General features: G+C 39.2%; 1 protein-coding gene across 1 annotated transcript; it reads right to left on the bottom strand.

The window, feature by feature from the left end:
- Positions 1 to 471: 471 nt before the first annotated feature.
- slc5a5 (solute carrier family 5 member 5) lies at positions 472 to 13,252 on the bottom strand. Its single transcript, XM_037697824.1, has 16 exons — positions 12,887 to 13,252; positions 12,332 to 12,397; positions 12,161 to 12,212; positions 8,919 to 8,986; positions 8,615 to 8,769; positions 8,061 to 8,201; positions 7,060 to 7,189; positions 6,024 to 6,112; positions 5,544 to 5,656; positions 4,326 to 4,396; positions 4,002 to 4,088; positions 2,334 to 2,536; positions 1,982 to 2,079; positions 1,811 to 1,899; positions 714 to 794; positions 472 to 546 (listed from the first exon to the last, which is right to left on the bottom strand). Exons 1-16 carry the CDS (start codon positions 13,250 to 13,252, stop codon positions 472 to 474), a joined length of 1,884 nt encoding a protein of 627 aa, XP_037553752.1.
- Between the last annotated feature and the right edge of the window lie 332 nt (positions 13,253 to 13,584).

Raw genomic sequence — 13,584 nt, 5'->3', positions numbered from 1 at the left:
GCACAAGTTGAGTCCCTTCTTCTTTTTTTTTTTTTTTTTTAAATAAAAGAACCCTTTGAATGGAAGCTGGGCTCCTTTGAATAAAAGCATTATTGCAACCATTCAATTCACGGTACAAAATGTGGTAACGAGTTGAATTACTGTTTATGAAGACGGTTTAAACTCAATCTTCCTGTTCCCCGTGGTGCAGCTGTGAACAAAGAACAGGTGCACATTGCTCTGATATGAAACACCCCAGAATGAGAGAACTCTTTCATCGCACCTGAAAGTGTCTGATTACAGCCCATGGCTCTAAGAAATCATAAAACTAACTCCAGTCGTGGATCAGGTTTCCCGCAGACATAAAAATCAAGAACATATTCAACCAAGGAGATGAACAGGAGAGGTGTCGGGAACTCACTGTAAATGCTGTCACGAGAAAGGAAATATGTTGATGGTGTTTTAATGAAATGCAAAACATGTATTTTATTGTTACTTGTACAACACGTCCTGTCTGTGCAGGTCCATCAAAGGTGCTGCCTGTAGTTTCTCTGGCATTCTGCCACCCTGAAGACAGACAAAAATGTTGTTTTAAATTACCCGTTGTAACAAAACGCTGTATTTTTTAATTAAAGTCCAACATTCAAAGTGATTATTAATAATAATTCTAACTATGCTAACACTTATTTATAGTGGCTGGTAATCATGTGCTCTTTATTATTGAATTTTCTTACCTGGTCATTCCTTCTCAGGTCCACGGGCTGCATTCTATCCCAGCATGCATTGGGTGTAAAACAAGGAACCAGCTCACAGGTCTAAGGTCAAACACAAATTTATAAATGTGAATTAAGCAATCATTTAACTAAATGTACAAGAATTACATGAACTCCTTGACATAAAACTGTTATGGCTGGTAAATAAATAAACTTCATTAGAAACATGCTCATTAGCTCTCTAACGAGGCGCACACATTCCTCCCCGCAGGCGCATTCCTCCTGCTTTTTTGCTCGCTGTCTGTGTATCGGAGCAGCTCCTATTTTTACACCTTTCCGAAATGAAAACTACTGTTTTGGATCAGACCAACTGGACTTTCGACGTAAATTACAAAATCCTTTCAACAAAGCAACAGGGTCCTGGAGAACCCTCATCTGCTCGGACGACACGCATGCAGCTGGATAAATTTCAGGGGGTGAGGTGTCTATCTCTGATGGTGATCGAGGACGCCGAAATTGCATATATTTGGATTTATGATAACAGGTTTCCTGTTTTTGGAATAGTCTGGATCCTGGTTTATCAACGAACAAAGAAGGCGGTCATAGCTAATTTGGACCTCGTCAGGCTGCTGCATATGTGAAGGTTGGTTTGTGCTTTGAGGACTCAAAATCAGCTGATTTATGAGCGAAACCATAAATTGGAAGTGATTTGAATCACAGGCCACCTGCGGCTTTGGGACTTAGCATGAACACGACCTTGAAGAGGCTCGTAAGCACGGACCAGCAGAATGCACTCTAATCTGGCCATTTCGGACTTTCGAAGTACCAGTACAGACTCAAGGCTGACAGAAAAATACTCTGCCTGGATATATCAACTATTATGGATTATCTGAATCGGTCTCCTTGGTTGGCCTCGAACAGGCCGACTTATCAATTTCTCCTGGGAAATGTGTAAACTAAGGAAAAGCTTTGTCTATCGCAACCTCATGCCACAGTTTTAAACAAAGATCTTAGGATGAGAAATAACAGAGTTGTATTATGTGTAAACTCAGGCAATATTACACGATGTCAGAGTGGGTTTTATGATCAATCTGAAGAAAAACCAACAACATGCTCACGTTGCGTTCTGCTGGGATCTCCACTTTTTTAATATTGTTCAGGTCCCACCACAGCAAACCATCTTTAATATGACTCCTCTCTGTTGGTCCTGTGTTGTGAAGAAACATATAAACTATGTCAGAGATAATAATTTAAACAAATATTTTTATTTCATCTTAAGTTCATTTTACCTGTTGCATAGCTCACAATGAGCCCAACCAGTACGACTGAACTGGTGGCCATGGCTCCAAAATAGAGATAAGACATGGAGTAGAAGTTATCAATACCGCTGGTGTTGAGTGGACAAACAGGAGGGATAAAAAATAACAGTTTAAACAAAGCAGCTTGTAAAGCGTTCATGCAAATGGGTTAAAAAGAAGATGACAAAACTGATTTGCAAAAAGAAGAAGGTGTTAATCTTATGTGTATTATTTAAAAGGACAAAAGGAAAGGAGCCTTTAGAGGAGATTTGAGACATCAGATTATTTTTACACACGCTGCTGAATTTAAATGAGCTGACTTTATAAAAAAGACGTGACTGACCTTTCGTCTCTGGGATGAAGTGGGGTCAAGATGGAGTGTTGTTCGGGGCTGGAGCTGCTGTTCAGGGTGACGTTAGCAGAGCTGCAGCTTCCTGTGAAGCTGGGCAGGACACCCATTGTCTCCTCACTGGGGGGGTAAAGAGTCGACCCTACAGCCAGCCACAGAGAGACACAGAAGCCCACTAAGATTCCCGAGAATGCCCCCTGTAACAAAAATAAGTTATTTCATTATATTATCTTGTTATAACCAGTCTGAACACTCAAAGGTCAGTTGAGGTTGAGAATCAATGAATGCAGCAAAGATCGTCAGGTCTCTCTTGTACATGAGTCCCTGAGATTCAATGGGATTAACCTGTATAAATAAAGGTTGAATGATTCGTAGTTATTTCTTCATAACCATCTGGTCAAATCCTGCATCTGCAAATAAAACCATTTTAAGAATTAACAAGAATACTGCATACAGCCCATAATGTACCAGTTGACTATTACACAACACTACAGCAATCTATAGCAATGGCCTGGACAAGCAAAGACCTCGTGTAAAATTTGATCTTAAATTGTAACCTTGACCTTGAAGTTTGGGTGATGAAAAGTATACGTGATGCTCCGTCTAGTGAGGATGTATATTTGTAAAAAGGGTTGTCAAAATGACTTGAGCAGATCAGAAGTTAAAGGGGGTGGTGGAGAAAACCAGAGGAAGTTCAAATACGAATGTACGGATGTAGACCATACCACATACTGGCACTTTACCAAAATGCTTACCAACAATGGAGGGATTGATGTCTTGGTCTTACATCATCTTGATTTAATCTGTCTTTAGATAATTGAGTTGCATTGTTTGGTAAGAGTTTGTTCTAAAGCATTATTTGAGAGCTCCATTTCTTATAGAAAATTGTATAGTACATTATAGGTTATCAGTTATTGTCGTAACGGGTTGGTGCTGGTAAACCCAGTTGTGCAGGCAGACAGTCGAGGACTGAGGAGAATATAAAATAAAGACTTTATTTTCCAAAACAAAAAGCTGTCAGTGCAGCAAAACTTGCATGAGTGACTAGAAGTTCACAAGGAGCAGACCAGGACATCACCAGTGGACAGTACACAATACCAGGACATCACCAGTGGACAGTACACAATACCAGGACATCACCAGTGGACAGTACACAATACCAGGACATCACCAGTGGACAGTACACAATGCCAGGACAAGGAGTGAGACAAACACACAGGTTTAAATACAGGAAAACACCAATTAGACAAAGTGAAGACACCTGTGAGTAATCACAGATGCCAAAGACTGAGGACACAAGACATAAACATGACACAAGATGGAGCCAGATACTTAAGGAAACACAAAACCTGTAAAGAAAGAAACAGAGAAGCAAGGGGATGCAGCCATAAACACAATACCAGAAGTGCTAGACACCAAGGAACATAACACAACCACTACAGTTATGTTTTTAAGCTGCAGGCTGTGGTAGCTTGGTGGTCAGTACTGCTGTCTTGTAATCTTGAGGTTGCAGGCTCAAGCCCAGGTTGTGTCAGGAAAGGCATCCATCATAAAACAATTGCCAAATCTTTCATGTGAGTTTGCTCACTGTGGCAATCCCTGAAGAGAGAGCAGCCAAAATAAACTTACTGCTTATTTTTTTAAGCTAATTGAGTCACTCACCAGCCGATTTGTCGCTGGCACAAAAATTCCAAGTATGAATACACCAAGCAATGGACCACTGACCACACCCATGACAGTGAACGAGCCCTGCAGAGAAGAGACAAACAAAAGAAGAAACAAAATAACCAAAGTGTCCAGAGATATAAAGCAGAACTGCTCTTTAAAACCTACTGCATCTGATTTGACATTAAATTAAACATTAGCATTAATTATTCAACTTTTCTCATCTTCAGGTTGCAGTTGTGATAAAGCTTATTATGTCCATTTAAAAGTATTTGTGCTGCTGTAGTTTGTTTTGAAGGGATTTTATTCTGTGTGATTTACCTGAAGAACTCCCCAATCCAGGAAGGAGGAGAGAGCTGCAACTGTGATACAACCAACTCCATACATCAAGGCTTAGAGACAAGAACATAAAGAATATATTGAAAAAACATACACGATCTCACATCAGATAAATAATTATTAATAACTTTTCCTGAGAAAACACAAAGAAACATTAGAAGTGTTTTAAAATATAGGTTCTTCTGGTTTATATTGTCTTCATTGAATATATTTAGGAACACATGTTCACTTAAAAACTTTTCCTTCCTGGAAAAAGTTTAATAAAACAACAACAACAACAAAAAAAGCATAAACTCTTGACACTCATAAATTAGATGTGTGTTCAATATATGAAGACTTTCTTTACTTATTAAAACATGTTCATTAGATCATGGTCAAGTTAAAGGTAAACTGGTATTTGGTTAGACTCGTTTATAGACCATGAAAGTCAAATCCACTCATCGCAGCAGTGGGGCCATTTAGGAGTAGTGGGTAGTTTGAGTTCATATAAATGTTTGACTTTTTCTAGTAAATAATTAAAAATAGAATCAAGCTTGATGTTGTGCATATTTATAGTCCAAATTTCCTTAAAAAAAAAAAAAAAAACCACACACAAAAAGTAAAACTTTAAAGTTTTAAAAAAGTATGTCTAATACACGACAAAATCTTTATAAATAAATATAAGTATTTTGTTATTATTTTCTATTTTGTAACCTGTGGACTCAACGTTAGAGGTCAAACAGTCAAAAACTTATTCTGCCTTTATTTTGAAATCACAATACGAGGAATGTTTATTTGCAATAAAAGCACAAGAGAGAAAACAATCAAAACTGCTGCTGTCTTATTGAAACAGCAGTGATCTGTGAGAATAGATTAAAAAGCAAAACATGGGTCTAAAATTGTCACTAAAATTGCTTGTTGGGACAATTATCAATGACAGCAAGTTGGGGTAATATGATGTATATTGTCGAGCAACTATAAATTGGTCAGTTATGGATGGTTATGTTTCATTCACTTTCCCCTTTTTTGGGGAGGTTTGCCTTTGCTTTTTTTGTGAAATACATTACATCACTCTACAATATCAGCTTTCCAAAAGCTTGTTTCATGAGCACCATCTTTCCACAGTGCTTTTCTACGAGTAAAGGTTGTATAGAAACCAGATGACAGTCCACTGGTGGGCCACAGGAATGTTAAAGTGATAATTCAGCAGTGAGAACCTACAGAGTCCTTTAGAAATGAGCATCAGTTTCCTCTGCGTCATGTGGCACAGCCAAGGTTTCAGCAGGTCCTCCATCGTCACTGCAGCCATGGCATTGATGCTTGTGGAGACTGTGCTAAAAAAGACAGTCACCAATAAAGAAATACATTTGAAGTAAATTAGCCGTGCAAATTTACAATAATGTTTACAGTAAATATTGTGCTTAAATGTAAGTAACAAAACAAAACTTTCATCATATTGATAAAAATGTTCATAAGTATGGTTATCACCAACGTGGAGATAATAAACGCCAACAATAAACCGCTGAACTCATTACCAGCAAGATGTATGGAGTAAAAAGCAAAACACCAAAAAATCAGCAGAAAACAAAATATAAAATACAAGTTCCTGGGTTTTATAATAAAAGCCCATGTTCCACCACAGGTTCCCTTCATTGGAGAGAAATCAAACTTATAGATTCAGAGAGAATCAAGTTGAAATACCTTAAAGTTCCACTGTATGCACAGGCGAGGAACAGGCCTGGAAAACCTGGGTGATCTCTGAATATGTCCAGCACAAAGAACGGCATGTACTTCACCAGATGAGCAGGGAGTAAAGTAGAATAAGAACTATTAGTGTCAGGCTTTTGTCTAACATAATCTTGGAAAATGTGACGCTTTCAAACTGTACATGGGGATGGCACAGAAACCTATGGTATGTCCTTCTCATAAACGTTAATTAGGAAAATAAAAAATGCAAACAAAAATATGAGTATACTTGGATTTTGAAATGTTAAACTTTATTATAATTTTAAGAAATATGTTGATCTAAAAAACAAACAAGCGGTATGTCAATGTCGCCCATCGCTGAGGAATTTGAATGATGAATGTTTGTAGTTTCCAAGATGAGTTTTTCTTGACAGGAACTGAGAAAGGGAATGTTGCTAAACTTTAATGTATTTAGTGCAATATATTCAAGTGGTTATAGTTACAATGTGTATAAAAATAGAGTTATATATTCTTATTTTATACTTGTCTGAGGTGGAGTGATGGATCCTGGAGAGCGGAGGGAGCATTTTAATCCACCACCAGGTGCAATGGTGGCACCAGGGAGTGGTCAATGGTGGTCTTGGCCACCATAGATAAATAAATCGGCCGCTACAATCATTTGAGAAAACTATAATTTTAAGCAAAATAAAAACTAGAAAGCATATTTTCCTCAAATGATCAGTGGGGTCAGTTTACATGGCGGTGGCCATCTGGGATTCTGACTTGGCAACCCAATATATGGTCCTTTCTTCCACCTTGATGTAGCCACACACTAAAATGAAAGTCAATCACTTATTTTTCAAGTTATCCAGCTCACAAGACAGGCAGACAAACGAATAGTCTGTCGGAGGGTGTTTTCAATTCCCCTCTTTGGACAAATGACTACAGAACCAACCTCATCATCAGTGAATAAAAAACACCGAAAACCTCAACTACTCATGAGTTATACAGAGACGTGATCATTTGTCCTTGTTCAGAGGAATCTACGTACCAGGTCAGGTGTAGAAATCTTCCCAGACTTCAGTGGATCACAGGAACTGTAATATGCAAACATGACGATCCCACAAGTTGCCGCACTGCTAACAATAAAGCACAGACCCACCTGGTTCACAAAAAGAGCCCTGCCAACAAAAAACATGTTTCGTTTTAGGGAATCCGGCTTATTTTTTGTGCAATAAAACAGATTTATTTACTGTGTTTCTGTGAAACATCATTGAGATGGTTATTTCAATCTGTTTTTCTAGATTTAAAAATGTGTTTTTTAATTCTTACACAGAACAAAGCATGACGTTTTACTCTTGATCCAAAAGTTTCAGCCTTTTTTTTTTTAAAGCACAAACAGTTTGATATTTTAAACATGATCTTCTCCAAAGCAGGTTTGTGTTGAAACACAAACACTCACATCACTCTTAATAATTTGGTGTTTGCAGTGACTCAGCTGAGCTTTGTTGTACCTCATGGATCCATCCTCGGCTCTCACCTGTTTTTCAAGGCCAGCCTATTTAGAACCATACATTAACTTTCTATTCAAATAACTTTTTTTATTTTACCTGCTTTAACATGTGAAGATCCCAGTCTTGTTAAACTGCAGCTCACCTATCTGGTTTAAAAATTTTAATGAGTCATTATTTTTCCAAATCTAATATTAATTCAAAGATCAATTCATGCGATCCCCAAATCCTTGAGAATAGACTAGAATAGAAAGCCTTTATTGTCACTGCACATAATATTTACAGTGAAATTTGTAGTACTGAAGTGATGCTTGTTGATGAAAGTAGAAAAAAGGAATCAAGGAGTTAACATTGATTTTCATTTTTCAGTAGTGTTTTGTTCTGTTTTAAGATAATCTCAATAATTAGCTTTAGACTGTTCCCGCCTTTCACTTGTTGAATGCAGAAATTGTTGTTAACCTCTCTGACCAGCAATAATGAATTACTGACACAACTAATCTTAATTCATAGATACTTTATGTAAATGCCTGTCAGGCCTCACCACTTGGCATCTCGCTCTGTGCGGCAGGAGATGTAGCGCTGGACCTGCGCTTGGTTTACCCCATACATGGACAACCAAACCAGTGAGCCACCAACAGAGAGGCTCCAAAAAGTGTATCGTTTCCGTGGGTCAACGTCAAAACTGTACAAGAAAATGAAGAACACTTGTTAACATAATGATAAAAAAAGTTTTTACATTACGACTATAAAACAACTAAATTTAAATTGAGTGAACTGATGCTCTGGAAGACTTACAGAAAATTGTACAACGTTGTTTCTATTTGGGACATTGTGGGTGATGCTAATAAAAACTAACTTAAATGTTTCAAATTCAAGAAAAACATCCAGTTTGAATGTTGTTTTTATAATAGTTTTTTGATTGTTTAAACTTTAGATGGTTCTCCAATCTATACAGCTATATTAATCCGAGAACACCTTTAATATCACAGCTATTCAGATTCTTATTCCAGCTGTTAGGAAAACCGGACTTTATGTATAAATCTGTGCACACATTAGTGTAAATGTAACTAGAGAATAAAACTATAAATTAGGTACTCATTAAAATTGATCCGGGAGCCATTGTAGGCGATCTTCAGTACTTGTGCAGGACCACCAACCAGAATTGTACCATGGATATAAATTGCCATGAAACCTGCCAACATGACAATGATCTGGAACACGTCAGTCCAGACCACGGCCTTAATGCCCCCCTGCACACAGGCGAAGGAGAAGAAGGACACACGAAGTGAGAAAATCAACAAATATGGCCCCAGTTTCCTCATGAGGTTAGATAATATTCAGAAATGTGGATTTGTGGAGCATTTTCCAACTTCCCAGGATGGTAATAGTGTGTCCTTACCAGTGTGGTGTACATGGTGCAAATGATCCCCGTAGAAAACAGAGACATCCACATGTTGAGTCCAGTGGCTGCAAAAGTTCAAGTGTGTTAAAGTGAACTGAAATGTTCCCAAAATTAAATTACATTTTAACAAAAGTCATCATGCTTTGTGCTAAGGGACAGACATTTTTCATCATTGTTAAACTTTATTTAAGCTGTTTGCCGCATAACCTGTCTGCAGCATCCAACAATTGTCAGTCAGCTCACAATTGTTGGATTGTATACCTGGATTATTGAGCGTGGACTTTTTTGGTTTTGAACCAGTTTGACATGACTGTCGACGAGGAAGAGGGCCGGCTCCACAGGAGGGGGCGTACCAAAGACACCATGTTAGCACCAACATAACTGGTTTGTTCCACTTTGGAGTAAGCTGTTTGGGGGAAGAATCAGTGTTGTGTTGTGTGTTTCCTTGACTGATGAAGCCTTCTGGATGGAAGGTGAAATGTTTCAGCAAAAAAAAAAAAAAAAAAGAAACTGTCCAGATGACCTGACTGAAAATTGTTGGATTATATACCTGGATTATTGAGCATGGACTTTTTTGGTTCTGTCGGCAGTATATTTTATGAAGCAAAGACCTTTCAAAAGAAAATTTTTAAACGAGTCTTGATAACTTTTTTTTTTTCATCCCCAGGAAGTGAAAATAAGACATTACTGAATATTCAAAAGGTGTTCTGGTATGCACAGTGAAACAATTAATTGGTAGTTATCTCACAGCATGAGGACCAGTTTTGACTCCTCTCTGGGGCCTTTTTGAGTGGAGTTCTTCTTGGGGATGTGTGGCTTTTTTCAGGGTACTCCAGTTTTGATTAAGTTTAGATTAGTCAGCCAATTTATTTTTTGATTCGAGTGCATGATTGGATGTCTGATATGCTAACACTCCAGGGTGCACCCCTTCTCTGAGATTTGCCAGCTCTCCATGACCTTGAAGGAATAGGTAAAAATAGATGGAAAATTAATTTACACAAAGTACACTGTGATGACATGTCCCTCCTGTGTTATGTAAATGACCAAACATATACATCTTGTTCGTTTCCACTCATTCAGTTTTGTGTATTTCTGGTTTTGAACATCACATAGTACTTGCTATCACAACTTGATGTCATATCACTTGTTGTCTGTGGAGACTCAGACACACATGCACTTGTGTTCATGTTGATAATCCCTTATTTTGTTATTTTGTCCATTTATGGCTTAAAAACGGTGGTTGAATAAAGTTTATTTTCATCACAAATCCTCATGACTCACTTGTCTTGATTTTACACCAAAGAGCCAATTTGACACCAAACAAAATAAGCGTCTCAAGTTCATTTATAAACATCACTCCTTGAAAAGAAAAAAAAAATCTAAAAGAAAATCAATTTCTTGTATAAATGTAATTGTTTCACTATGTAGGTTTTTCCAGTGGACCTAAAAAAATCATGCATTTTTTATTTAAGAAAAACAAGTGAAATATCTTCATTGATCCTTTATGAGAAGTAAAGAACATCGTTGCTCTAAATATTGATTGAAATGGTTGGTGATGGTGGTAATAATCAGATATAAAAATGTTTTTGAGCATTTTTTTTCCTATTGCATGACTAAACATTCCCCAGGTCCGATCGTTAGTCGAACCTCAGATCCAGGAGGAACAATGTGGATTCCATTCTGGCCGTGGAACACTGGATCAGCTCTTTACCCTCACTAAGGTCATTGAGGGGTCATGGGAGTTTGCCCATCCAGTCTACATGTGTTTTGTGGACTTGGAGAAGGCATTCGACCATGTTCCTTGAGGTACACTGGGGGGGGGGGGGGTGCTCTGTGAGTATAGGACTGAGGGCCCGTTGCTACGGTCTGTTCAGTCCCATATACAAGCGGTGCGAGAGTTTGGTTTGCAAAGTAGTAGTAAATCAGACCCCTTCAGGGTGGGAGTTGGACTCTGCCAGGGCTGCCCATTGTCAAATATTACGTTCATAACTTTTATAGACAGAATTTCTCGGTGCAGCCAGAGAGCAGAGGGATTCCAGTTCGGTGGCCTCAGGGTTCCAGCTCTGCTCTTTGCAGATGATGTGATCCTGTTGGCGTCATCGTGCCGTAATCTTCAGCTCTCCCTGTAGCGGTTCGCAGCCGAGTGTGAAGCGACTGGGATGAGAATCAGCACCTCCAAATCTGAGGCCATGGTCCTCATTTGGAAAAGGGTGGATTGCTCTCTTCAGGTCGAGGGTGAGGTTCTGCCTCAAGTGGAGGAGTTCAAGTATCTCGGGGTTTAGTTCACAAGTGAGGGAAGAATGGCGCGTGAAATTGACAGATGTATTGGTGCAGCATCTACAGTATTGCAGGCTATGTGCAGGTGTTCTGTATTGGTGAAGAGAGAGCTGAGCTGTAAGGCAAAGCTCACTGTTTACCAGTCGGTCCATACCCTCACCTATGGTCATGAATTCTGGGTAGTGACCGAAAGAATGAGATTGTGGATACAGGTGGTTGAAATGAGTTTCCTCCATAGGGTAGCTGGACTCTCCCTTAGAGATAGGGTGAGAAGTTCAGTTATCTGGGAGAGACTCGGAGTAGAACCGCTGCTCCTCCACATCGAGAGGAGCCAGTTGAAGTGGATCAGGCATCTGGTAAGGATGCTTCCTTGGCACCTCCTTAGGGAAATGTTTGGAGCATGTCTGACTGGAAGGAAACCCTGGGGAAGACCGAGGACATGCTGGAGAGACTACGTCTCTCCGTTGGCCTGGGAACATCTTGGAATCCTACCCGAAGAGCTGGAAGAGGTTAATGGTAAGAGATGTCTGGGCCTTCCTGCTCAAGCTGCTGCCCCCGCGACCCGACTGCAGAACAAGCGGAAGATAATGGATGGATGGATGGATGGACATTCCCTGGGTCAAACTTGGACTGTCTCAGAGACATATTTGCACAGCCTGCACTTTGGGTCTTGTCTGATATAGTAGACCCCGGCCTCAACGGCTTTTGTGTTGAGGGCCTGTTCTTGCAGGCACACACTAAAATGGAAGTTGGTACTAAACGTATATTATGAAGCTCACAAGCTCACGAGTGGACAGACAGAGGCATTTCCCCTTGTCCCACTGCTACAATACAATAAAACACTGTTATCATGAATGAACAAACAAGACAAATGGACTTTGAATAAGTTGCAAGGAAATATGGAAATAAAATCAAAACAAAAGCCAAATAAATGTGAATATACCACAAATCCACTTAAATACCTTGGTTTAATATCAGTGCCGGTGCGTAGATGACAATCCCTGTGTAAAGCAGCTGAGAAAAAAAGAAAAGTAGTGTTTGAGTCTGAACCAGTCAATAAATTTACATTAAAAACTTGTCGAGCTTGTTTGTAAGAGCACTCAGTTTTCTGAACCTTGAGTGACAGATCATACCGTTGCAAGAAGAAACTGGAAGCTCCCCAGCAGCTGCATCCCTTTGCCAAATCTCATCTTCAAATACTGTGACAGGCAGATGGTCAGAGTCGTAACATCAGAGAGGATCTGTGCAAACATTCCTCATCCTTCACCTTCTAAAATTGTCACTTTTGATGAGCCTCCGAGGAATTTTTTCATTTCAGGCGGAACTTGGGCTTAATTCTACACTGGAATGTGTTTGGGTATTATCCCCAGTAACTCAACATTACATACATTTGAAGAGAAGTTAAAATGTTTTTCATTTAAAAGCAGTTTGGACAAAAGACAAACATTGTTTTCTCATCAAAGAATCTAAATTATATCTACTGATGTAATTGACCATAATTGCAGTCTAAAAGATTGTACTGGAACAAAAACAAATTTGGTACACAAAACCATAGCTGGCATTATTTAGATTTAACTTTCCGCATCAAAATTTAGGCTTTTAAGAAAAAAAAAAAAACTTTAGCAAACTTTATTACAGTAGACATTTGTTATTTCATCAAATAAGTTGATCATCATCTGGATTGTGACCTGATTGATGCTGGTGATGCCCAGGCGGAAGAAAACTGGCAGGAACAGGTAGGCAGTCAGCAGAGAGTTGATGCTTTGTCCGAGGCACATGTAGAGGAATTTAAAGCCATAGCGAAACCCTTCAGAGGGAACACCAAGAACCTGGACCGCTGACATGAAACTGGCACAGAGCGACAGCCCGACAGGCACAGCTGGCATGCTCCGACCACCGGTGAAGAAGATTCCTACAGAGGAATCCATTGGCCTCTTCTTCAGGGCTTGGAAAAGCCCTATCGCCATGGAAACGGACAGCATGGCACCAAAGACGACGTAATCCACCGGAAGGAAAACTGGTCTGAATGACTCACTGTCAGACTGATGCTTCATTTTCTGTTTTTGATGCCTTCTGTCTAAAAGTTTCTGCTGATTCCAGATGTTTAGTGGATCTGTTGAAGAGAGGTAGATGTATTTATGACCACTGGAGGCAGAAGAAGTTATCTAAGTAACATCTGAAGGTACTTTGAGACATTTACAGACAGATACATTTGTTTATGCCCTTCTACTATAATAAAAAATACAACTTGTGACTGAAGCCATGACGCTTCAGTTTTATATCTTCAGTCGCAGAAACTTTGAGGCTCATCCACTTTTCCTGTCAATCCGTCAGTGTGTAACTAACCTTTGTCCAACAAACAGTCAAGTAGCCTTTAAATATCTGT

This window comes from Nematolebias whitei, chromosome 3 (assembly GCF_014905685.2).
Source record: "Nematolebias whitei isolate Nwh7 chromosome 3, NemWhi1, whole genome shotgun sequence".
In the NCBI taxonomy this organism is placed as follows: Eukaryota; Metazoa; Chordata; class Actinopteri; order Cyprinodontiformes; family Rivulidae; genus Nematolebias; species Nematolebias whitei.
This window is presented reverse-complemented; position numbering and strand designations above follow the sequence as displayed.

Excerpts from the sequence above, each read along its gene's own strand:
- slc5a5 (XM_037697824.1), bottom strand. The coding sequence starts at position 13,252 with ATGAAGCATCAGTCTGACAGTGAGTCATTCAGACCAGTTTTCCTTCCG. Across the intron at positions 4,397-5,543 it reads GCTCATTTCTAAAGGACTCT|CCTTGATGTATGGAGTTGGT; the intron begins GTAGGTTCTCAC and ends CTTGTCTCTAAG. Across the intron at positions 795-1,810 it reads AGATCCCAGCAGAACGCAAC|ACCTGTGAGCTGGTTCCTTG; the intron begins GTGAGCATGTTG and ends GTTTGACCTTAG.